This window comes from Fopius arisanus, unplaced genomic scaffold (assembly GCF_000806365.1).
Source record: "Fopius arisanus strain USDA-PBARC FA_bdor unplaced genomic scaffold, ASM80636v1 scaffold00008, whole genome shotgun sequence".
In the NCBI taxonomy this organism is placed as follows: Eukaryota; Metazoa; Arthropoda; class Insecta; order Hymenoptera; family Braconidae; genus Fopius; species Fopius arisanus.
The window spans coordinates 519,307-546,505 of NW_011887747.1; the positions used below are offsets into that span (position 1 = coordinate 519,307).

Consider the following 27,199-nt stretch of genomic DNA (forward strand, 5'->3'; position numbering starts at 1 on the left):
CTGATCAGGATTTGATCCAGTTACCATATCAGATCCTGATCTATCATCAGGGCTGACCTGATCAAATCCTGATCTGGACCTGATCGAAATTTCCACTCGGGATATTGGATTCTATTCATATCATCGCGATTCAACTTGTTCCTTTATTGTAAATTTTCTGTCAATTGAATATGGAATACACATTCATCAACAGCATAGCTGGTATTTGATATGGTATAGCGCATAGTTAAGCTTGTTTTGCATGTATTGGCGAAGATATAAAAATTGCATGAAATTTTGATATAATGTTTTTGAAGCGACAACAGATGCCTATATAAAATTTGAGAATGATTCACAACATCGTTTCGTGGTTATTAATTATTAAAGTTTTCAATTAATACGGCCTCTTATAGGAAAAATAAAAGATTCAGTAAATATAGTCCAAAATATAAAATTCTGGTGAAATTTGGAAAATTTACTATTGAAGCGGATATAGAACGATGGTAAACATTCCATGACGATTGACTAAAATTTTTTTTCATTAATTTATTTGAACAATATAATAATATAATTTTCTATTGCTATTACTTCAAATAATTAACACATTGAAATATTAATGGAAAATTTATTGTGATAAATATAACGAATTATAGAAAGGGTCATAAACTTTTATTTCAATTACGTGCAGAACATCCTTGAGCACTCGAAGTCCTATATGATTAAATGCCCTTCCGTGGTTATTCCGATCAGCATACGATAAACTAACATAAAATGAATAAATTCCTTCGTTAAAACAAAACTTTTGTCGGTTTTAATGATGCTGTTTTCCTAAATGTGGTCAATGAGAAAAATTTCGTGCATACCCGCTGATTGGCGACTATTACAAAGTTTGTTGAAAATTAGTTTGAGATGAAATTAAGATTTCCACGGAGAGTTGGAGAGCATTAAACCCCTTGGTTTATATCTCAGTGGACACATAATCATTTCTTTCTTGTTCCTGTTCTCTTCTACGTTTTGTTTACCACCGGGGGGAATATTTAATTGTCCAGATAACGAGTTTTGGTTTCTTGATTCGGCGAATTGAATCTGATGGAGCCCTTCATGTCTACACATATCCGTGGATTCTCCTGGTTCCATTACATCAAGGGGTTCACCGCAGTAGAGCATTAATATCAGCCCGTCATAATCCCAAGGTCTTTCAGTTTATCATTGAAAAACAGTTTATTATCGAGAGTAAAATCCAATGAGAGCTGGAGGGCTAGTATTACTGTTAGCCCCGTGGCAGTTCAGAGCGAATGAATCGGCCAGGAATAGGGGAAATAACATTCCGTGAAAATTAATATTCGGTCGACTGAGAAAATCCATGAATAGTCATATTGGAATTACCGATTTCAATTGTGACCTCGCGTTTTGCGATTAAGGAGAGGAAAGAACCCGAGATTATATATATACCCTGTATAGGTCGTGGTAATATCCATATCGAAAAAGGACCCATCACAGTTTTCATTGAATATATTCCTCAGATAATTTTGTTTATAAATTAAATTTTTATTCCCTCGGCTGTTTTCGTTGTCCGATATCCCTTCTCTAACTTTGATTGTGATGAATCGCATATAATTACGCCAGCGAGAGTCAGACTACATAGTGGCTCTGTATATAATGGAAGTTCCGTCCGGTCGATAGTAGTAAACCATTTAAGAGCCCATTTGAGAGAAACAGAGCGAGTAGGGTTGGTTCCAAAGAGAGAGAGGAAGAGGTGGATTGAGCAGAAAAGAGAGCGCCAGAGAGAGAGACAATGGGGGAAAGAACAATTTGCATGCGACCAACTTAATCAGTGCCAACACCTCATGAAACGGTGGGCAATGACCAGCAGATCCTCTGGCATGATAGGAGAACAGGTTCCGAGCTTTTTCCTTACATTTACTATATGGAGATAGCTATTTTTTCGTTACCGTAACAAATATCTCAATTTATTTGGCTTGATTGTGATTTTTCGACATATTTTTTTTGCAGAGAGCACACAGCAAATTGTGATTGAGGAGTTAAAAGTACCGAAAGTGGTAAAAGCTGGTGACAACACGTCTGTGATACTTGACTGCGTCTACGATCTGCATAACTCATCGACGAGAGGACTGGTCGTCAAATGGTACGTGAACGATACTATTCTGCTTTACCAGTGGATTTACGGTCTTCCTCCAATAACCGATCCTACGGACGAGCACATCCAATGTGGATACAAAGCCACTGACGATCCAACTACCATGTATCGAGCTATGAAAATCAACAATCTCAATATCAAGCACACCGGTGATTACAAGTGCAATGTATTCTCAGTTGCTGACGATGTAAGCCGAGAAACATCAATGATTGTCTACTGTAAGTTATTTTGCAAAGAGTTATCTATTTATGCTGTAGATGAAGGCCTTGAAGCCACAATGGAGCAGTGTTTACCTCTAAATCCAGGATTTTTCTTGAAGAAAGAATTCAAAGGCGGATTTCAAATCTCGTAAAAGTTTCGTGAAAGCGCGATGAATCTTTAGGAAACGTGCATCATCCAAGAGGTGGAGTAAAAAGAGAGGAGGAGGAAGAAGTGAAATATATACGAATGAAATAAAAGTTTTTGAGTGCACACGATACCGATAAATTCATAGAAACATTTTATAGCTTTTGCGTTTTACCATTCATTCGTCTATTCGTTTTCGAATCACTCTTATTCCTTTTTTTTTTTCAGCTCCCGAGGAAACATTTGATTTGAAGTATGAAAAAAACGACGATGAAAGTGGAGAAGTAGTAGAAGTGACGTGTATCGCCGGGGGACTGTATCCTGAGCCCACTCTGGAAATATCTGTCAAGTAAGATTCATCATACTGAGTGATACTGTTTTTATTTCCTCGGTAAAAACGAGCAGTCTGTTTCTCCGACAACATCCAACCATGATTGTACGAAAGCATTACGAGTAAACAATGAAATAAAATAATAGAGATATCAGTTGATTTTTACTTCCACCCGAGGTAAATTATTAAACGTAAACAGTTCCGTTCGTTTACATTAGATCTGAAATATTATTTATATTCCATTTATTATATCCACTCTCTTCAATAGAATCTTACAAAAACAAATGTATCAATTGAGAAAACCTATTATCACGATTAATACATTTATTCTTTATCAGTGATATCGTTTTTAACCGAACGGAGGACTTCGATGCAGTACGTCAGGATGATGGGAAATATAATATTACAGCCGTATTAATTGCAGAGAATGCCCATTTGCAAGGTGAAACTGTCATTAAATGTACTCTGCGCATACCAAATGCCAATTATACCAATTGGAGATTCCTTACATATTCTTCAGGTAATTACCATCTTTAATTTATACTCTCAACATCGAATTTTAAACTATGAGCAAAAATAACTTCCATATTTCCGACCAATAGTGGCACTTTTAGGGTAATGAATTTGTGATGGATCAATACGTGCAGCGCTCGACCGATTATATTGCACATTATCGCTTTTTATTTACAGCTAAAAATAATATCGCAAATGGAGACACAAAGGCGGCAATGAAAATACTTGTATCTTGTAATTTAAGATCTTGTTGACAACGCTGTCTCAATTTGAGAAATAAATTTTCTTCGTTACACTAAGGACAAAACTTCCATTCGAAATCAAAAATATTCATGATCAATGTGATCAATGTATGAATAGTGTGAATAGTAGTGTCTTTTTAGATAGATGTCATTGATACAATTGATTCAATTAGGAAAGTCAACCGGGATTATCAAATGGAAATTTCATTATTAATACATCATCATTTTAGAATGTATGTTGGAGGTGCTCTAAGTCTATGTGTAAAACATGGTGTGATCTTATCCTTTCATGGGCAATACACGTTATATGGCTTCATAAACCCCTACTATCATGCTTAGTAGATGACATGCTTTTGATACCTGATGGATGTGGTACGTGGTATTTGTTGTGCAGGAACGGCAACCAGTACGCCTAGTGTAACGACCAATCTTCTGAGAAAAATGGACATCCAGGTGATAAACAACACTGAGCCAAATACTGACAATGGTGGTGGTAAGGATCAGTCGTTAAAATTTTTATTCTCATCCAACACTTTTTATATTTACTTTTTACAACCGAACTCTACGCATTTCACAACTTTCACTCGTCATTCGTGCATCTGGAATTGTGTTCTTTCCATTTTATCTCCACCAAAAACACGCGTTTTTTCAGCACACAAAACTTGTCTCCGTCCTTATTTTTTGCCAAATCTATTAAATTGTAGAAATTCATTTGCATCGTGTTATAAAAGCACAAGAAAATTTCAAAGCAGGTAATTGAAAAGATATACATATACACAAAAGACGGAAAAGAATGAGCACCACCATTGCCACAGCACCACGCCAACGGGTATTTCCATAAAATTACTATTTGTGCTTTTTCTTTTTGCCAGAAGAAAAAGCAAGGAAATAAAAATGCAAACACCTGACAAAATGTGATGCTCGTTTCCTGTTTTTAAGCCTGTTTGCCATTTATTTTCCAACTCACCCTGTGGCGCACCCCCACAGCTGTGTAAGTCATGAGCTGAGGCCTGCCGACTCATTCTTTATTTTCGTCAGTTTTTTCTCTTCTCACTGCATATGCTCCCGAGGACTTCACTAATATCACATAATGCTCCCCAAGCTTTGTAATCACGCAAAGTAGATGGCCATGTGCTTCCCCAATTATTAAACGAATGAATGTTGTTTCCAAAATTTGATTCAATCCCGTCAATGCTTCCTAGGTTGGATAATCGATAACACTTCTCTCGTCTCCACGATATACTGATTTGGTTGGATTCACCGATTACCAATTCATCCAATTCACTCTGCGTTATAGCCTGGCTGTTCCAGCAATTTTATCGCAACACTGCACGCGGATACAAATTCATTATAAAAGTTGTAGTGATATCTTCTGCCTTGGTTTTGAATGAATTTTTTTCTGTATTTCAAACAATCCGATGACTGAGTTATTAGTTTGTACTATTAGTTTTTTCAAACTTTCGGATGAATTTTTGAGATGTGCTACATAGGAGATACCAACACCAATATTTGAAAAAAAATCCAATCTGATGCATATCGTGTTTGCGGCATCGTTAACATAGTTTTGTGTAAAAAATTGGATATCTTTGAAACTCATTCCATTGATTGAAGCTGAAATTCTAGCCTGTAATATAAGAGGTGCTATAGGATTCTACCGAGTTTCAATTACTCATCCCCATTTGTTATCGAGTTCAGATCAATTTTCCATTTGAAAAAAAAGCTTAATTACCACACAATCATACAATTTCATAAGGCCCCTTTAATCTTTCCTTAATGTTTACTACATGATTACTAAATATCAGAATAGATTTCACTGAGCATTTTTCTACGCGCATACCCGAGATACACAGTGCAAACAATGAAGTTTAAAAAAAAAATTCGTTAGCTGTATTGTTGTAAAACAGTATAATTTTTCAGACACTTCAATTGAGGAAGTCAAGTATTCTAAATTCTTATCAGTTGCAAAACCAATCATATAATTAATTTTTTCAAAACAAAAATGAGCTGTAGCATTTTCTTTATATAGTGATTAATACTATGATTAATACTATTATTTACTGTGGACGGTGGATGTGAAGGGGTTTCATAAAAATGAGTGTGAACCACGGAAAACAAGGCAGTATGATGCGTAATACAGAGAAAAGAAGTAAAATAATAAAAAAAAAAGTGTCCAGCACACGGCGGTTAGAGCCATGAGCCGCTTAGTTGGGGCTCGGAAAATTTCAAGAGGCTCCTTCCATGCACGTTACACAGAACTTGAGATTATACGATCGCTCCCGTTTTATTTCACCTCTCTGGATGAAACGCTCACCCTCAACCCGCCCCACTGTACTCCGGAGCCCATGAAACGACGGGACACAAGGTGTGGCTGGTTGCGCCGCAGTTACAATATTTCATAGTCAGAAACGACAGTAGACCTGGGCTCTTGACCCGATACTGTAGCTAAGAGACCTCATAAGGCCACAAGAGAGAGTGTCACCATTTTCACAGAAAATAACCGCAGATAAAAAGAATTTCGGGCTCGAGGGGTAAGTGTTGATGGTGGAGGAGGCCATCATGTGAATGTCGTCATTCAAAATGCATTGGAAGGAAAAAAAAAGGCTGTAGATGAGAGACTGCACGAAGATATTTTCAGCGATGTTGCTCTCCGTTTTAGAGTACCGTAAAATATTGGAAAGAAGATGTCTCTATTGCGCTGTACTTAGAAATAGACTCGCATGCGGGTCAGGTAAATACAGAGGAAGAGGTGGAGGAAGAGATTGTAATGTTGGATTTGAGATTTAACATTAAATATGCGAAGGTCTCAACAGCATATCTTTAAACCTATCTATCCTTGGGGAGTTGAAGAGGCTAGGAGGAGGGCAAGGCGCACTATCCGTGTCGGGGGTGGAAGTTGTTTCGAGCGAACCCGGTAATATGTATAAGGCCGCATTAACACATGCCCAACTTCAGCTATTTATTAGTCTGGCGTGGTAATGCCATCTGATGAGCTTGAAGATTGAGTGTCTCCAGTTTATGGGTATAAGCTTCTACCTCGGGTCTGTAAATAAGTCATCTGGGTTGAGCATTACGCGGATGAGCAAATAAATCTGTCAATGGGCTTTCAAATGAGTGAACACGGGCTTATTCTAGGCAGAATTTACGGCATCTAATTACCAATTAGGGATTGTGATAGCGAAAATAGTTATTAAAAGGAGGGATGACTTGTCGGACGATGTTTATAGCAGCCTTTTATTTTGCTTTGCTCGTTGCATTTATATCACACCCTCCCGCAGGGAAAAACTCTTACTCTTCAGATTATCGGGTGAATGATCTGTAATTTTTCGCAAGCAACGTGGCCAGCTAAGCGCTCAAAATTGCCAAGAATACTTATTGCATAACAGTTAGAAGGTTAATATATTCAATTTATTTTATCAGTATAATACGCTGTAACGGCATTAGGGAGTGAACTTTTATGAAATGATGAGGTTGATGAAAGTAGTGAAACACCTCAATATGATAATTCCATAGGCGGATATATGACGGGGGATGTGAGTCGGATCAAGGGATATTATTTACAAGTGTGTGAAATGAAGGAACTGTGCAAGGCGACTTTTCGGTAATACCTAGTCAGCGGTTTAGGTGTCACAGGGGACACCTCGGGGTTATTAATTTTGACGGTACATACACTGAGGTAACAAGTGGTCGTGAACATTTGTCTTGCTAGTGTTGGATATGAATGAACTAGCAATGTTCAACCGAGGAAAATGAGGTGGAGAATACTTGTACGGTAATCACCACTATATGTATGAGGGTCATTTAGTTTTCTCTCTAATCAAGTCAAGGTTATATTTAACAAGGGGGTAAAAAAGAGGAGAGAACATTCAACGAGGGAGTTGATTCCTCTGGGAATCGTTACGTATTGTCACTAGAGCGAAAATCATCGCCCCGGAATAAGGCGCTGAAATGTAAGAAGTAATTAAACCGGAACGCGCTGGAGAGTTAATACATTTGAAATTAATTCGAGTACTGTTTAAAATTGCGTAATGCATTTTCACTTCCGTTTTATCCCTCCTTTCGCTCAGCCACCAACTATCTCGCTCACATTCTCATTCGCTCTGTGCCTGTCCCGTTTTAACTCCGCCAGGGGACCTGAAGTTTCTTGGGGATGACTTGCCCCGGGTAAATTGCCGCGTCGTATTTCTTCCTGTTCCCGCACGAAGACCTTTCATCCCCTCTCTGGTTCCCTCATGTCTGCTAAAATTTCTTGTGCTCTTTCACGATTTTTATTCCTCGGTGTGTACTTACTCCCCAAACGCTACCCATATACAGACTGCACTATCAACAAACCATCAAAAATTGTTTTCTCTGCTGTTGCCATTATTTTTCTTCCCTCGATACGTTCCACTTTCAGAGGAGAAAGTGAACGGATTTTATCTGTATTAACCCTAACTTTCCAAACTCTGTGCACTTACGTGTACTTGTAGGGTAGAGAGAGGTGTTGCCAGGAAATCCTATAAATGGCGTTGTTGACTATTTATGCACTCCCTCAAACTGTATTTTGTGCTTTATTCCTGGTACTCTATGGGATTCACGAGTACATTTGATCTGCCGTGTTGCAAGTGGAAATTATTGTAATAGGGAGGTCATGCCATTTTTGGCACATGGTTGAGAGTTAAAATTCAAGTCCCTTATTCAACACCTATCCAAGACAATAAGAAGATTTTCGGTGATGCGTAAGTCATTTGAAGGAACTCCTTGCGTTTGAGTTTGAGGATAACTATCAAGAATTGCCAGGAAACTTGATTAGATTGGAGATTATGACATTCCTCCAACCTAAGCACAGATTTGTGCTGGATTGAAATCGATTTAAGTGGCCCCAAGCACATGATTTGATGATTAGGCCAGTAATAGTTTATTTGCACTTGAAACTTTTTGTATGGCGTGTAGTTAGCAAGTGCTGTGGTCAATGATCATTTCTTAGCCAATTTTTTTTCCCTCAACTTTAGCTTGGAGACTGGAGTTTATTTATACATATGGAAGATGAGTGAATTTTTCAGTTGGTAGTTTAATTAAAAAAAATACATATTCATAAATGAAGAAGACGACTTGCACTAATTGAATATTTCTGTGGGAGCAATCAATAACTCAACTCATAATATGAGGAACTACCTGAAAGTTAACGCTCTTACTGAAATTTCGGCGCTCCTCGTAGTGTACCTGGTATTAATGAGAGCATCCAGCATTTTAGGAGCAATCGGAAAGAAAAACGTGACTGGCGTAGAACTCTAACCTTTCATACCTTTTATTTTTCGTCGGTGAGAGATATTTGTTACACTGGGGAGAGCAATTTCAAGAATTTATATCTCATTAACTCTTTGAAACTATGGTCCTTTTAATTACATTATTTTATTGTACCCAGGTTTGGTTATGTTCATGACAATCGACAAGCCCGAGGTAAACTCATTCACTTTATGTGGTGCACAACTGCTGTCTACTAACTCATTTACTTTGGTGGTTAGTTCATGCGTTCAACGAAGGGTAACTCTTTCGTATATTTCCTACTTCCACAACTGGCCTCTACAGTCTACACAGCCTACATGTTGTAGTTTGAATATTTACAACTTTCGTGGCTTTTCGCCATCGGATAAATCGCCTGTGGAATGTTGCCATTGGTTTACCACTGTCCACTGTATTTATCCTTTCTCCCTCAAACCAAAAATCCAATGTGATTTCAGGTGAAAAAAAAGGAATCGTGGAATTAGATTAAAGGGGAGTGAGGGCGATGATGAAAATTCTTTTACTAAGCGACCAGTAGTAAGGTTCACAGTGAAATATTGATTCCCAATCCCACAGGCTCAACGTACCTCTAAGCAGAATTCTCGGGTTTTGTTGGACCTCCATTGAGCTATTTCTCTTTGAATAATTAATCATATTCCATTAAACCCGTAATTTCCATTCATAATCATGTAGCCCTATTTCCTCATAATTTAGTTATATCAATGGATAGATGAATTTCTCCGTAATTTGTTCATGATAACTCATTACAGGGTACTCTCCAGGGCTATAAACAAAACCACTATGATGAGTTCCATAGATTAGGAAAATTCACCTAAAGTTCTTGTGAAACTGCTTTCAGCTAATAGGTACTCTGTTTGGGGGGCATTAATTAACAATCCGTAGAAAATATTGATGAAAATGCGAAAATTACACTTGCTTTCATAACAGATTGTACAAACTATTACCGAGAGTAGAGTAAAGCGGACAAGATTAAGTCATTAAATGGCTAAAAATTTATATCAAGAATAATTAGAAAGAGGTAATAGCGATTATAATTTCTTCGTAAAACTGAAAGAGACTAGACTGTTCAGGCAAACATTACTGGGGAATGCTTCACGGTAAATTTTTATTTTTAAGCGGCACCTTCACCGGTAGGATGAAATTTCAGAAGCTCTCATGAAGATTTCTCAAAGGTGATGAATAACTTGTGGTCTTTGATATTTTTTCCGATGAGTGCCGATTAAAATCTATAAAAATGTTCATAACTAAATTAATTACCCCATGAAGGAAGCGGCTTGCCAGTGCATAAAATTGAAAATGAATTAATGTTGAAAAGGAGTAGCTTTGTTTTGCATTAGCACCAGCCTTTATTAAAGTATTATTGGGCAGTGAAAGGACGAAGAAGAGAAAATAGTTGAGATGTTGGGTTCAAAGGAGAAAATAAGTTTGATGGTTGAAAGTTGTGCAACGTCGACTTTCGTGACCCTCTTGACCAGTTGGTTGAAGTTTGCGGTATAAATATTCCCGATAAAGCAACATCTCAACGTCGCCCTCAGAATATATATGGGGCTTTGGTCGAGTCTCACGAGTGAAATTCGTATTTTGCGCGCGTATAAAAGCTGCTGTTGCACGTCGACAAGAAGCGCACAGAGGCGAAAAGCGAAAGGTTGCAGCGGAGGTGACGGTTGCAGCTTGAGGAAGGGATATTCCTAAGCTTCACTAGCTATGCGGAAACTTCCACATTTGGCGTGTTACAGCCAATGCGAAATTAGCTCGTTCTTCTCTATTCAAATTGAACTGCTGATAAGTCACCTGACTTTTCAGTTTTTTTTCAGGACTTTTGTTTCTGCAATTCAAATTCTGCAATTTCTCCAAAGTCTCTTTTAACTCCTGTGAGCAACTCTTGATTCAATGTATCATCACAATGAAAGGTACCGTCAAAGGACATTATCGAGTCCTATATCATTAAGAAATTCATTCACCAGACATCTGTTCTGTTCTCCAGCTGTAGTGCATCATATCTGACCTCGTAAAATTATTCACGATGTTGGAATATTTCCCGTTGCCAGCGATATCACTCGAGTTGGTTCACTGTTGTGTCTGACAGGCGAGAAACTCTTCCCCTGTCACTTCAAAAATAGCTTAATTTTTGGTTATCCAATGTGGAAGCTGGATATGCACTCGGGACTTTTGTACTGTTTAGTTAACTGGGCGTACTGATATAACTGGGATATTCTATTTGTATCATTAAAAAACTGAATATCAGGATAGCAGATGAATGAAGGAATGACAAATGGGTGTTGGCACGACACCATCAACGATTGGGGTCAGTTCTGCTCTCGTTCATGCCTCTCCAAGCACTTCGGTTCTCTCCTATTTTTTATCGATTCATTCGTTTTTTTTTTCACTTCCGATTGTTCACTGCATCACTACTGAGCGGTCGATGGATGATTGACACTGTCTGACGAGGAGCCATGCAATGTTGGGCAATATTTCATTACCCATTTGTTAAAATTTTTAATAATACTTACTCGGCTTTACTGCGTTACTGTCGATATTTGATTTGATATCACGAAGCACTTTCCTGTTAAGAACTGAACCGGGAACCAATTTATCTTTAATTACGCAGCTCGACCTGCCAGTATCCTAGCTATTCCAATCAAAAAATATGCCCAACCCTCAATGGTTCGAAATTAAATAACTGACGATCACTAATTATCACAAGAATTCTCCAGCCGAGTTTCCGGCTATGTGAGGTGAATTTCTCATAGTGTGAAATACGTTGAATTTATTTAGCTCATAAGATGCGTGCTCAACGAAGATGTTGGAAGGTATGCTTGGCTCTGTGATGATACGAAAGCAGGGAATTCTCACTAGGTGGTTATCAGAGCACGTCCGATTCAATGACACGAGCCACGTGAGGTTAGCGAAGTGTAACGTTGCCCACCGAATAGGAGAGGGAGGGATTCATTTCCTCGGTAATAGTCACTTTGGAAATTGGCATTTCGCGTTTCAGCCAACTTGCTGTCACCAAAATGAATATAGACCACCATAGAATATGACCGCACCCAAAGATTGTACAACCCCTTGAAATTATTATTTGTACTTATTTCTCTTCTAATCCATTGTCATTATCGATGAAAAAGGAGTTCAACGTTAATATCCGTATATACCCTTACCCGACTTCCCCATAATTTCTGAATAAGACGCCTTATCTTACAATCCTACACCAATAGTTTATTTAGTGTCAGAAAGAGAATGCGACATTATTTGACAGTTATTTTGAGTACGCTAGGACAGGTGGGGGCCAATTACGGAGAACCGGTCATATGCAGATGGCCGGCGATAAAATCAGGCTTGTTGCAAACGGATTTATCGTCCATCACCAACCGAGCGACACCACATTCTTTATGTTCTCTCAACTCACGAAAAAACTAAAAATAAAAACATGAACACGAGTCTCATAAATATGCTGAAAAATGATTCATACTTTTTCATCCTGACAGCTGAACGCCACGGCTCCGTATAGCCGGCTCTAAAAAAAAACTTATGGGAAGAAAATAAAAGTAAGTGGCAGTTGTATACTGTAACGTTTGGCGAGTTTAGAAAAATCATGAAATTCTGGGGAAGTTAAAAAGCTCCCAGGGTTATTTAGACATTAACTGTGCAAACGCAGTGACAGAACCGGAGGGCTATAGAATGTTACGCAGATTGCCGGTCTATGTATGAATACATATGTATAGAGAGGTGAGAGAGGGGTGGGGTTGAACTCTCTGGTGTGGGGGCATTGGCGTCTATTATTCCAGCATCCGGATAGTTTCACCGTTTGGCGGCCCCATCAATTCAGCGCGTACCCGCGACCCGTTAAATTTTATCTGGCTTGTCTAGTCTCCCCATCCATACCACCCATACCCCCTTTCCCCCAACCGATCCCTCTGCACCTAAAAAGCCATCCCTCACCGTTATACCTACTTAAACGTATTCGTACATGCTAAATCGTCAACGAGAAGCAAACGACTTCCGTTCGTGCTTCGTGCCCATATACCTCTCGTTTCAACTATCCCCCCCTTGTCAAGCTACTGCCCATCCCTCGCCCGACCATCCACCAACTTTTATCGATTCCACCCCGATTAATCAACTACCAACTAATCCTGTATTATGCATTTCACTTTTAATGCATTATTTCGTTTCTTCTATTTCGACTCTGTTACAGATGCCACGACTCTCACGCTTTCAACAAGCTTGATAATAGCGGTTATACTCTTCTTATCAACGGACACATGGCATGGATGGACAGGTTGTTATGACCGGTAAGTGATGCAAGAAAGAGCCTGAGGTGCCTGTACTAGAACACTTTCGCACAATTACAATAACATTCCCTTCATTGAGTAAGTTGGTTTTTGTTGGCGTTGGTATGACTCATCAAAATTAACTGTCAAAAAAATTAGTTGTATTACAAAATCTGGACTGTTCACACGTGGAAGTCGTTTCAGCTGGATGGTCAATGCAAGTTCTTTTGTTATTTGACAAATACCAATTCTCATTCGAAAAGTTTCGAATTTCCGACTTATTTAGACGAATACGTTGCTCTATGTACTTAAATTTGTTCGAGTTTATTTAAAATGCCTTGTTCTCAGTTTTCATGGCCTCATTCTATGGCTTTAACCGAGAAACCCTAATTACCAGAACTTCGTCTACATATGGAAACTGTGTATTTAAATTTTCAATTGCACTTTCCAAAATAGAACAGACGTTCATATATAAATAATATTTTCGTATTATTAGTGTATATTGTGGTTATATATGTTATATATAACGTCGGTATGATGCAAAGTATGGGAAATAACAATTTTAATAATGCCGAAATTAATTCTATTCAGTACTAAACGTTTCAATGATTGTTGCAAAATATAAAGAATTTTGATTTATACAGCCATGTGATTTACAATGTTTTCAATGGCATAATTTACGAGCTGAACAACAGCATACTGTTTCAAAGACGTAAATTATCATTGCGCAAGGATACATTGTGGTTTAGAACCGATATGTTATGATTAGTTTTTCAGTGTATCGTATACTGCAACGAACTCGACTTCTCCGGCGACAATGAGTAAAAGAGACGGAGAATTCGCTTTTTTATCACCAGTAAATTTATCCATCTTTTATTCTTCATATCCCTGACATTTAGATACTCGCGTATTTCTAATGCCAAGTGACAAAAATATATGTGATACATACTACATATATCACTGTATATATTATTTTTCCATGAAGCATTAACAAACCTATGATTGAAATATAAACTGGTAAAAACTAGGCAAGAAAAATCTGTCAGTCTCCCGTTACATAGTCGCCTGATTCCAGAGAGTGGAAAAATTCAGTGGAAAAGTGTAGGTGTAAAAATATGAAAAAATATGGTGGCTGTAAAAACGAATCGTATAGAGAGTGTATGTAATGGGTTACTGTTCCGATGAGAAATGTCGAGAGTGTCGTTACCCAGGATTTTTCGGATCTCACTACCAACCAATCCCATGGAATATCATAACGTTCCACGGTTGTCGCTAATCTCCATTTGATATGACTGTAGTTTTAGGATGGCACAACAGTTGCCACCGAGTCATTTCTATTCATGAAATATCGGTTGACAATATCGAGCTGTAGTATCATTGAAAATCGAAAATCAATATCCATTGGTGTGAGAAAAAAAATGGACGAGTTTTAGTTATCCACATTACTGATACACCTCATTTGTGGCTAATGCCCCATTTTGAAAGGCCGTAAATTAGTCCAACACGCGAAGGTGCCACCCACAGCTCGTAATCTCACCAGTACTCTTAAAAACTCTAATGCTATTTCTTTTTTCAATTCCTTAGGTGAAATCCCAGCGCTGTGGATATTCAGCCCCATATACCAAAGAAAATTTCTACAATCGATATCACCAATTTATGTTCATCCTACTGTGGATTGATGCATCACGATGGGTATTGACCTCAAGTGATGACAGCTTAAAGGACAAAATAATACAGAACTCGAGCGCATTTTTTTTCGTAATGTAGTGTTATCATAACCGGGTAACAAAGGTATATTTTTTGCCAAAGATAAAGAAGAATATTATCGCCAACTACCTTCGTTATGAAATAATATGAAGATTATGCGACATGAATGACGTTTGTAATGCAAAGCTGAGAGTTTATCATCGAATCTAACGATCCATTTATCAAGGTTCTTCATGTACCTGATGGGTAAGCTTGGCGGCATTCTCAAATGCTTCCACGGCAACTTGAGAGATAACGATTCTTGCATTGATGTTATTAAGAGTGAATGAAAAGAAGCACAATTCGCAAGCACAATTATAAAAAAATATTGTTCGAGAAATGTGCGTAACTGAAATTTTCAGTTCAATTTCAACTTCTTAAAAAATTCCATCTCCCTCGTGTTGATGCTTTACTATTTTTGCTGGTCAGTCAGTGTTGAATAATGCTCGCTAATGAAAAAATTAAGAAGATGATACCAAAAAATTGTAGTTCAATAGAACCTAGTCCTGTATTTCAAATCAAGAGAAAATTTTCATGTTTATAATAATAATAATGTAAAATATGGTATAGAATAATGCTAGTTCAATAGAACCTAGTCCTGTATTTCAAATCAAGAGAAAATTTTCATGTTTATAATAATAATAATGAAAAATATTGTATAGAATAATGCTAGTGTGTTGATACATTAATATTTATTACTCGCTGTGAAAATTTTGGCATTTACTCAATAAAATGGAAATTCAATCCGAAGTTGATTTAATTCAGAATGGAGCTAAATTGTTGTTTACTCAAGTAGCTAAGCTCGAAAAGTCAATATCTCTTTTTTTGATATAAGAACATAGTGACGGAGCCGGTGAAGTGAAATCCTCGCGTGGGCAACTTTGTAAACTGGATCAGGGGGAGAGAGAGTAACAACGGACGCGCAAGCTCAAAAATTTTACGCGCAAACTCCTGGCAGAGAGTGTTGGCTGGCTGCCATCATATTACAGCTAGTAGTAGGCCGAATATAATCCTGTGAACACGTACTACCGGATCGCGCTCACAGCACGTGATATTAAACACTGGATATTTACTAAACTCCAGGATTTTCATCACCTTGGAAAATATAATAATTATCGATTGTAAAATTCATATTTGCCATGTTATGGAACCACTTACGAACTAGTATCACACGAATCAATTGCTCAGACAAATAACCAAGTTTAGGGAATTGTAAAAAAATATTCCTAAGAAGAACGCACTGTGAAATCTTTCTAATACACTTGTTAAACTAATAACATATGACATTTTAACTATTGATTAAGATATTTATAATTGATTTTTATTCGGTTATTTTGAATCGCATACGTTGGTGTCATTTCGAAAATCAGTCAATTATAGTGGAGAGATTAATAACTAAAGACTGAATAAACGTGGATGAATCCTTGGGTGTTTCAATTTTGGTGATATTGACGCAGTGGATGCACTAGAGCTCCATCACAAGGACCTCTTCGTTGGATATTGTGATTTAAAATTTACCGACTATAGCCAATAGTATTGTGTCGTTATGGATGGACAACGCCTAATCAACATTATTTATGCATTTTTTTTCATTGGACTCCTATTAAAAGGTATTAAAAGGCATTATATACAACTTTATTATCATTTGGCCATTTCTAATATACGACCTTCAATGCAAATGCTGTTATTTTGAATATTTTGTATTATTTCGATTACTTTGCAATTTGAATAGCCATAATATCGACAACATTCTATTTTCGATATCTCGGAATTATATGAATTACCATTCAGACATTAGTAGAACAGGTATCAGGAATGAATTTCGAAGTTTCGACCTTCAGATTTACTCAGCCATCTGAAGGTGCAAAATATGATTCACGGTTATAAAATTATTTGATTGATATTTATAATATTTATTGATGCTGAGACAGACATTGTGATGATAGCGTATGGCAAATGGGAGATGCCCCACGTGTGTTCATTGGTCTTTTGATTGCCCTCTTAAATTGCCCCTTCCGTTGTGTGACACTTGATTATCATTGTTGGGCTAGCGGCAATAAACTACGGACGAAAAAAATGCCTTTTATACTGCACAACTTGAAACTCGAATAGTGGAATTCTGATATATTAAGATAACCTTCAATAAACCAAATAATTTGATCGCAGAATGGTCAATTTGCTTGATGGAAATTCCGATGTTTCCCTGCCATTGCTGAGTGCCCGGTTGAAATAAAACCCGATAGGAAATGGTAAATATGGAAATAGCAAAAAGAAAAAATCTGTGAAAATATAGCTTTCATCACAACCATTCACGTGAGTTTTGTGGGTGAAGAGAACCGTGGTTGTGGTTCATCGACGACGATTTATATAGATGCGGTTGACTAGCCCCAACGATTTTTCAAGTCTCTACGGGGCAGTCATACATACACTTATCGAATGTTCCGCTTTAACTGTGCGATCATTATAATATTTCCTTTACTTCACGGGAAAATATTCTCCAGAGATCCACCAATAAATCAGTCGAAAGAAAAACCCCAAAGTTACTTTTCCCAAGGAATTTCCATCCTTTGAATCATAGCATCCGCTGCTCGTTCCTAAAATTAAGGAGAAAGAAATTATGTGAAAAATTTCCTCATAATTCTAGTTTTATTGAACATTAGATGCCTTAAAAATAGCCCCGGAGAGATTAAAAATGAGATTAATGCTACGCTGGTAAATTTTCTCTAGAAAAATTCCTAGAATTAGATTCTACTAACTTGCCCAGTTTAATGAGCTTAAAAATCAATTTCGCAGTAAAAAAGGGCAATTTTTTCAATTATTTACGAGAGTCTCGGCCACAAAATAATATTGTTAATTAATCACAGGTAAATTAACTAAAACTTTCGACATTTACATAATAATTTGATGCGCTCATCTGACAATTTACAAACTACTATGAAAACCATGAAATTGGTTAACATGAAAATCCATTAGTGTACACTTGAAACTTAGATATACAAATTGAGAATCGTAGAGCACGGAGCTCTGGGTCACACCGGACACACCGATTAATTCAACTCCTCTGGTACCCTTGAAATTCAATTTCAGCGTACCCCAGTGGCGTAAGAGACCGTTAGACCTGAACACACGAAGCAAGCACAATGTGCATGAGCATGTCAGTGCAAGCGAAAAAGAAGAGAAAAATCACATGTTTATTGGATTTGACAAATAGTTTACTTCCTTCATTTTCTCCACAAATACTTTCATTTGTTGACGCTTTCTGTGACCATCCTTGCTCTAAAGTAACTTTGCTCATGTTCGCATGGCTTTAACTCCAGATATTTCTATCGGAGTTTCAATCCATAGTTCCTCATGTCTCAATACTACCTGCCTTTTTCTGACAGACTTCAAGTGAATTAGTAACTGGTGCTATATACAGAAAGAAATATACTAGAAGCCATTCTATTCAATTTTCAAGACGATAGCTATAGAAAATAAATTTTCGGTCTGGATCTTGTCTAGAGATCTTAGCCTTTCGAACAGTCATTTTAAGCCATTTCAAACATACAAGTTCACTACATTGGTATTTCCATCTTGAAGGAAATTACATTTGATTACTGATCTCTACATTCATAATGTTGCTTAATCCAAATCTCATATTGGTTTGAAGATGGTTTTAATAATTCACGATCCGATCCATTAGTTTGAAATAATTTCATTGTGTAAACGATTATATGGCGCAACAAATTGGAAACAGGGAAAATAGTTACGGACGAAAGATATTCACCTAATTTAAATACACATTTCTTCTCTTATGACTTTTCCGTCCAGCGAAAATAGTTGGAGGTATTGGAGGTATCAAGTATAACAATTATTATTATTCCATTCGCTTTAAATAAATATTCCCAAAAATTTGTTTAACCAGCTTCGAGCTATTTTACGGTCCACTCAAATTCTAATAAATTTGTCCCTGATAACCGACATATACTTGGTTTTCGTGATAGATGCTAGACTGTTGAAATGAGGAGATAATTACTGTAATTATGTATAATATGTTAGTATAACTTTTCAGATGACCACTCGCAAGTATATTGCCAATTTATCAGCAAAAATAACTATACCATATGTAATCAAAAAGCAATTCTCCACTTGTTTAAAAATCATATAGTAGATTTTTTTAGCACTAAGATTTTCTCTTCATATCAAATGAAAAGAAAAGTATGAGATTTCAGTCAGTAGGAAAGCTTTTCAATGGTTTCCAATTTGCTCTGCAAATAATTTTAGTTTTTGATGCCAATCTCAGTTTTTATTCTTCACCGAGCACTGCAATATCCAATAACTCCTATCATATTTTTAATCTTCTATGATTCTTATCCCATTTTCCAGCTAAAATTGGGGATATTCTTCTGTTGGTCCTCTTCGGTGAATCCCTCCAATCATTTTAAATTTTCTCCACAAACATCTATAATTGCTGAAAGCATTATTCCATACTTCCACTACTCCGCTCCTATCCCTATCGATTTCCTAAATTTCAACAATTCATCAAAAACACCTTTACTTCATAATTACCGACATTTCCATATGACCCTACTCCTTTGAAAAATCTCTCACTTAATCCGCCATTACCACAAACGACGTGTTAACTTTTCCCACTTGAAAGTAAATTACAAAATACGTTGCAGCGCAGCACTCTTACCATGCTATCATAATCATATTGCTGAAGAGGCGATTTTCTTTGACCCAGCGGTAATTAAATCAAATTAGGTGAAGCTCATTGCAAGGTACTCTGGAGCGTTAAAAACCGCGTACAACCATATAATTCGATGAAAGAGGGGAAAAAGGAAAGGGAACGAAAACTGTGCCGAGAATCTCAGCGGGTTGTGGATGCTGCATCAAACGTCAGGTTTACCCTTTCGGAGCCGAGTGGGCTGTATTAATATGAGCTTTGACTTGAATATCCATGGTGCGCATGGATGAAAATATACATACAAAACACACACCATTACATTACATCCACTTTTCAGTTTCTCTGTTCGGTCGGCTTTCATACCTCGTTTCACACTTAGAACAAGGTGTATATCCCTCCGTCACCACATACCCCTCGAAGAACCCGTTGCTCCACAATTCGACAGGCAGTAGCCGTACAGTAGTAGTATAGCTGTTGGTGGAGTGGTCCTATTTAAAAGACCTTGAGGCTTCTGACACTGAGGCAAAGAAGGTTGAAGGGTTTAAGAGAAGGGAAGGTGGTAGTGGTAGTGGTAGTTTGATGCTTAAATATCCCCTGCGTTTTTCCACTTACCGCCTGCAGCGAGGCACACTCTTGACAGGATCGTCGAGAGCCGCCAACAGTGACGAGCAACACAGAGAAACCAACCCTCTACTCAACCTCCATGCATGTGAATATATATTTTTGTGTTGGCTCCTCGTCTGCACCTTCCAAGTTCTTTGCCCTTTATAGGGGTTCTGAGGCACCATGTACAAATCCTTTGATCTTGTCGAGCATTTCACGTACGCACTGAAAAAATTGTGAAATCAAATAAGAGCGTGAGCGCCCCCCACTGCTGGGATAAACATACACAAAACTGCCATGTGGCTCGTATAATGCAGGAGAAAAAAGAACATCAGAGAATGAGCAGAATTTGTTTTTCTCCAACCTATCCGGTGTGGTGCTGTGCAGTGCTGGTTTTCCCTCGACGTTGTTGCTTCGCCTCGCGAGTCTTCTCGTTCGTTTGAATCTCAAAAAGCCACACGTATCAACACATTGATAGCTACTCCATTTCAATCGACCAATTGACCGGTTGTCTCTATTTCAAGAATGTATAATGACTTAATTGTATCGATTGCAAGGTAGTTGCTCGTTACGACACATATAGGCATATTTTCATACGCTCGGGAATATGAATCGTGTTAACCCCTGCTCTGCACCCCCATCGTGATATTAGTCGATTCGCACGCAAACCATTATAATATTACTTCTTGAGGCAACATATTGCAGATGGATGGGTTGGGCCCAGCAGTGGTTATAGAAAAATTGAAAGAAAAAAACGCCAAGTGTGGGGTTGAACATAAGGTGAAAAAAAGAAAATGAATGGAAATGCTCCTCGGGTTTTAAACCGTTTGTGTGTACGCGCGAACGGGCTTTTTTCCATTTGTTTGACTTGTCAGACAGGCAACACATGGTAGGCTAGAGTACACGGGGGAGCGTGCATGTACCCAGAGCGATGAGGCCTCAAGGGAACCAATGTGAAATTCAACGGGGCTCCATGTCGACTGTATATATTGAACTCTAAACTTATTCCCTCACGATACACCTTCAACTACATGCTTTTCTTCCATTCACACGAAAGCGATTGAAATTTCTATAGCAATGTTTGAAACGCTTCAAACTCGAAGCTTCAAAGTGGTCATACTGCTTTGTGTACTCATTTGCATTGGTAATTTTATTTTTTCCCCTTGTTTACACATTGAGAATAGTTAGTTCAAAGCCAAGCATTGAATAGAGTATATTTGATGAGGTGGAACTTGAGTAACTATTCGGAGCAAGTGGCAAGGTGGAGATTAAATAGACTCATGATGGAGAGAGTCCGAGTCTTCTCCCACAATTCTGCCGATTCGTGATTAAATTTTTCAAATGACTTTCAATCATCTTCGATAGTTATGCAATACTTTCTTTGCTTATATAATTATTTCTATTTCTTCGGTTTTCTTATTTAACTGCTGTTTTTTTAAAGAACATCCGCCCCATGGCATCGAAATGAAAATATAATTTATGCATTATGCTACTTATGTTTTTTTTGGGCTTCTGTGGTGCAATTGAAAAGAGAAAAACCATATTCCTATATTGACTACTTACACCTGTCTGGGAGATGAGCCTGGGGCGATAACCACTTGTAAAATTCAATCAAAATCGAAAATTCTGCAATAAAAACTGTTAAAATGAGAAACGAGCCTTGTTGTGATTTGATGTTTATCTGGAGGATGTGATGGCAGATAGAGGAGATGAGAATGATGGAGAAAAGCCGTGTTATTTTTGCAGAGACGGAGCCAATCAAAATAACAAAAGTTGAGATCCCGAGTGTAGTCCGAGCAGGTACGGAAGAGCCAATCATCCTTGACTGTCAATACAATATGGGCAGCTCAACGAATCGAGCTCTCGTAGTTAAATGGTACATCAATGAAGACATCCTGTACCAATGGATCTACGGACGTGCTCCACTCGGTGCCGACGAGTATCAACAGTACGTTGATGCATCCTACAGGGCAAGTGATGATCTAGATATGGAGTACAGAGCGGTGAAGCTCGTTAGACCCAGTCATGAGTTGTCTGGAAAGGTTAGGTGTAGTATATCGTGCCAGGAAGATGAGGACGAAGCGCAGGGAGAGATGCTGGTGTACTGTGAGTATTCATTTTACTTTCATGTACTGTGAAATTTGGGTTAAAATGCACTCTCATCGGTATGAACATTTCAATGAAACTAAAGGAAAAAAAGCGGACCAGGAACATAACGATTGGTGAAAAAATAATAATAGAAAATAAAAAAACGGATTTTCCATTTTTCGGAGAGCTGAGTGCACAGCCAGAGTAGAGTGAGACCGTGCAGGACAGATACGAGGGATAGGCTAGTAGTGGAAGTCGGATGTAGTCAGGCGACATAATTCAATACACACGACAGAATGTCTAGCATAGTAGTAAGTGCCGGTATTGTACGGGAATATATAGTAATAACACGAAGCTTTATGAAATGGGTTTGCATCGATTGGGAAAAGCCAAAAGAAGACACGCTCTCACATACCCCATGTATATCTTCTCCCTCAGTGCCATTCGCTTTACTCTTTCCCAAATGTGTCATGCTCGCTTAAGTACTTTTAAAGAATTTGACATGCCCCCATGGAAGATCGCGGTATTAGAAATTTTTTCCGAACGTTGACAATAAAAGTTCGTGAATAAAAATCCTTTGTATACGCTATACTGGGATATTACATTGGTACCATGGGTAGTACATTCCGAAAATCTGAAATATATGGTTAACCTCAGGTCTCCTTTAGTGTAGTCGAGAATTTTCAAGTCTTTTGTTGGTTGCAAGATAATTAGACCCATTAAATTGTATAGCAACAGTCGACCAAGATATACTTTTGGCATTCTGCAGGACATATTATCAAGTGAAAAGAGCTATTGTTTCGAATATATAATTATTGTAACCGTTGGCGTGATCCAAATACAGATGGATCATTGGATTGGATATTGGAAAATCTGAAAGGAAAATTTGGAAAATTTGAAGAGATCTTTTATATTTGGAATTTAAACATTTGCAGCACCCGAGCAATTACTACGAATAGCAGAGCCAATTTCCAATGATGAAACGAAACAGCTGTCTGTTACGTGCTTGGCTGAAAGTGTCTATCCCCTTCCAATTATAACAATTCGACAGGACAAGTGAGGAATATTGCATGTATAGATACGGTGTATAAATTCATACAGATTGAATTGGTTCACTTTTAATTCACTTTTAGTCGAACAATCAAGGAACAGAAAGAGTATCACAATAAAAAGAAGGATGGCCGTTACGATATCGGCGTGTCGGCTGTTATTCCAATGGAAAACATGAATCTACCGACAAAATTTCAATGTGAAATCCATATTGCTGCTGCGAATTATACATCAATACGTGAATACGTCTACAATGGTGAGTGACATCGCTGGAACTTAATTATGTAGAATATTCCATTATATATGAAAGATAGGAAATATTCTTACCACTATTTTTATTGCTGTATATTGTAACCCAAATTGAAATATAAATGGAGCCCGTCCATGTATATTCAACACGAAAAAGTATGCATTTCAACTACGTTTAAAGTTTTTCTTGCATCCCATTTTAAATTCCCACATCTCTAATTTCGTCATTGGCAAAAGCGTCTATTAGGGATGAGAAATGTTTTTATTGTTTTCTTTCACTGGCGAGGACGAAATATTGCTATCTCACGATTCTTTAACCAACCCCTTGGAGACGCGAGGTAACATATAAAGAATCTACCGAGTGAAAATTGCCAGGGAAAGCGATAAATCTTCGTTGTACCTTAAGAAGATGGACGGTCATCGTCTCAACGGTCGCAAGCGTATCTACGTCAGAGTAACAGCGAAAGAAAAAATAGTAAAATCTACATGACAATTTCTCTCAATATTATAGTTAGATTGTAAATTTCCCATGAAAATAGCGTTGGTCTTGTTGTGTTGGTCTTCAGTTATCACCTAATATTGGATATTGTCTTTTTTTTTCGCTTGCTTCTTTCATTTCATTCACGGTAGCAATTTCTCCATGCTTTTTTTCATTACGTCATGAGCACGGTCATTTCTGGACTGGAGGCATTACATACCAGGTGGGCTAGCAATAAGTGATACAAGCGCTGCGGGAGCTGTGCAGTATATTTCCCGCAGGATGAAAAACTTTGCGGTGATCATTGGTGCTCAACGCAAGCTCAATAACCCCTCAATGTGTGGGATAACGAAGGCTAGTGATGACTCTTTCAAACCTACAATTTTTCAACATTTTTCCACCTTTCTTCCATTTTTTCGCAAATGGTCGTGCGTTTCAATGGATCCACTATACCTATTTCAGCTTATATTGAAATATTTCCCATTTCTCCATGAGAAAAAATATCAACTTTATCAAAAAATCCATCACTCTAACAGGAAGACTTTTCGAAGAAGAGTAAATACCTATGCACCATATATGTATAATTCAACTAGAGAATAAAAATATTAAATTTGTGGTAATTTTTTCAAATCAATTCACAAAACGATGAATGTTTAAGATTAAAATATTTGTGAAAGGTGATCGATTATCTCGTATCAATTTGGTTGAAATGAAAAATGGGGTTTTGTGGCGATTAACACCAGTTTTAATCCTTCGCCATCTTCCTAATATTTTGAAGTTGGATTTTTTTTCATTTTTTGTTACTTGCACCTAGGACTACAAATTTTTATGACCGGCTCTACAATATTTGAAGACTATCAAATTTCACTGCGGTCTCCTTTTAAGCGCAGTGAACTCAACTTTAACTCAGCTTTTTTTTTTCTTCTTTCCCTTCGATTTCTTTCTCATTGAAATTACACGAGGAAGAAAATGTATATACTCTACGAACTGCTGTACCAGAAAAAAAGGAAATAAATGAACAAAGTCCGTGGACTGAGAGGAAAATTGTCTTCGAAAGATAAAAAAATCTTGAAAAATCCAATTCATAATATTATTATATTCATTTGAATTGTGGTTCTATTTTCAGGCACTGACGGCCTCCGCTTATCACTCATGACATCGTTTACTATCTTTTTCTTTATCGTCATCACAGCGATATTCCATTATTGAAGAAGAATCAAGAGCGACAAATACATGAACTATTATCGAATATCGAGGAAATGAAATAGCAAACGGCGGAGTAACCATCTGAAATTCGGGAGGAATGAACCAGAAGAATAGATCGCAACTAAATGTATTCCCTACACCCTGCGTCAAATATTTTGCTATTCACGTTGAAAAAATCTCTCCCTATATCATTCGTCTTGTACACACTTCTTTGTGCAAAAATGTCATAGTTTGATGATACGTAATTCATTAAATAATAACAGGGTACTTTGCGAGTAAACGGAAATATCGTTGAGAGTTAAGTGGAGCGGAAGGTACTGTGAATAGAAAACTTTTTGTTCATCCGGTATTTAAAATTCACGATAGGGTATAAATTTTAATCCACAAATGTTCATCATTCGGTACTAAATTTTGTGCTTTTTACCAATTCACAATAGATATGCATGGGATGTTTTTGGCATTCAATGTGATAAATTATCCTTTCATTTTTGCGAAATAAAACTTGAGCTACAGTAACAATTATGTGTACATCGGAAGCGAAAATAAATGAAAATAATTGAAGAAATGGGATTTAGTGTAAGCGAAATACGTCCGGGAGAATAAAAATAATAATAAAAATGAGTAATAACGAGTGGAAGAGTTGAAGATGTAGGTCGCAGTGATAGCATGAAAAAGGGAATGCAGACCACGCGAAAAAAAATCATTAGCACTGAAAAAAAGGGGGCGAAGGGGAGGAGAAGTGGGAGAGATAGTAGCTAAAGAAAGATGGCAACAACTGCAATACTGCTGTGATACAGTGACTATGACCATTGGTGAGTCAGTGAAAAATTTACTACTCTCTTTCCCTCAACATAGACTACCTTGAACATCGTACATTCACTCAGTATTAGGAAAGGTGAATTTATTCATTGACATTGAAGTAGTCGAGTTATATGGGAAGAAGGTTGGGCTCTCACTGACTGGCAAATCTATAGCGATAGTCTGGGTGCTGCAAGTGAAACTGCCAGTATGAAATTTACAATATTTGGGACCTCTTCAGCACAAGCCCCGGACGATCGTACGTGTTTATAAATTATTCCTGTATTATCGATATTATAGAAACTCTAATAAATTTTTATGTAAAAAAAACGAATATATTAAATAGAATACCTATTTCGAATGATGAGAGATCGAATGAAGTGATGAATCCATAAAGTTCTCTCACATTTTTGTAACTGTTTCAGTTCATCATTTTAAACTGATAACAATGGGACAATTATAAATTTATGGTTGAGTGGAAGAAAATAATAAGATATAGAGCATAATCGGTGTAAAAATTGTCATATATTTCACTGGAAATAAACGGAATGTTGATAAAATATTGTTTCACGGCTTCTAGATTTTTGATCAAGTAATAAATTGTCCCTTGTGTCTATTCATTGTATTTATTTATTTATTGGATGAGATATATGTGCTAGTGTATTTCGTCCAAATCGACAAAACTTTTTTCTTCTCTTTTATCCGTCGTAATGTACCCCTAATAATAGAGTTTGAGTGAAACTCACTTTCATTCATTATTGAAGGTTTCCGCAGCTTGACGCACAGGTGAGTCTTCCTCAAATTGCTTTTAGGAATTAATTTGCATTTGAAAACTCTGCCAGTATTCGTTCTTCCCACAGCGATTTCCGGAAAGGGACTCAAATAATCATTCTTTCGAAGGAAACCCAACGATAAATATCTTTCAATTAATATGCTCTCCACCAACGAGAATGCGGCAAAATTTATTGACATTCATAACGAAGCAATGGACCGTGCATATCAGCCGCATTAAATTTATTAGAGATGGAGTACTCAGGTGGAGTAATTGAAAAGTTTTTGAGACATAAGTTTATCTGTAAGAATGAGTGAGGTGGATTAAGTCCGGTTTAATAAATTTATCTCATTATTTATGCTGTGAGCCTCGGGTGGAATTCATAATACACTTTCCTATCAATGAATAATTTTGTGAAAATAACCAT

At 37.4% G+C, this 27,199-nt stretch overlaps 2 protein-coding genes across 5 annotated transcripts in view; both read left to right on the plus strand.

Annotated features, from left to right (window-relative positions):
- The window catches only part of LOC105273904 (uncharacterized), a 32,103-nt gene extending 15,846 nt beyond the window's left edge, over positions 1-16,257 (plus strand). The window contains exons 2-7 of one of the 4 annotated variants that reach the window (XM_011316614.1): positions 1,993-2,355; positions 2,711-2,831; positions 3,152-3,333; positions 3,963-4,061; positions 13,041-13,137; positions 14,701-16,257. In XM_011316614.1, coding sequence (XP_011314916.1) covers positions 1,993-2,355; positions 2,711-2,831; positions 3,152-3,333; positions 3,963-4,061; positions 13,041-13,137; positions 14,701-14,704 — 866 coding nt within the window. In that variant the 3' untranslated portion in view covers positions 14,705-16,257. Of the gene's footprint in view, positions 1-1,992; positions 2,356-2,710; positions 2,832-3,151; positions 3,334-3,503; positions 3,766-3,962; positions 4,062-4,770; positions 4,935-13,040; positions 13,138-14,700 lie in introns of those variants that run through there. The other 3 variants (XM_011316615.1, XM_011316616.1, XM_011316618.1) reach the window with 3 other exon arrangements.
- A 95-nt stretch (positions 16,258-16,352) lies between these two features.
- LOC105273903 (uncharacterized) lies at positions 16,353-26,562 on the plus strand. Its single transcript, XM_011316613.1, has 5 exons — positions 16,353-16,472; positions 21,878-22,237; positions 23,155-23,275; positions 23,353-23,525; positions 25,123-26,562. Exons 1-5 carry the CDS (start codon positions 16,409-16,411, stop codon positions 25,203-25,205), a joined length of 801 nt encoding a protein of 266 aa, XP_011314915.1. The 5' UTR covers positions 16,353-16,408; the 3' UTR covers positions 25,206-26,562.
- Positions 26,563-27,199: the final 637 nt, after the last annotated feature.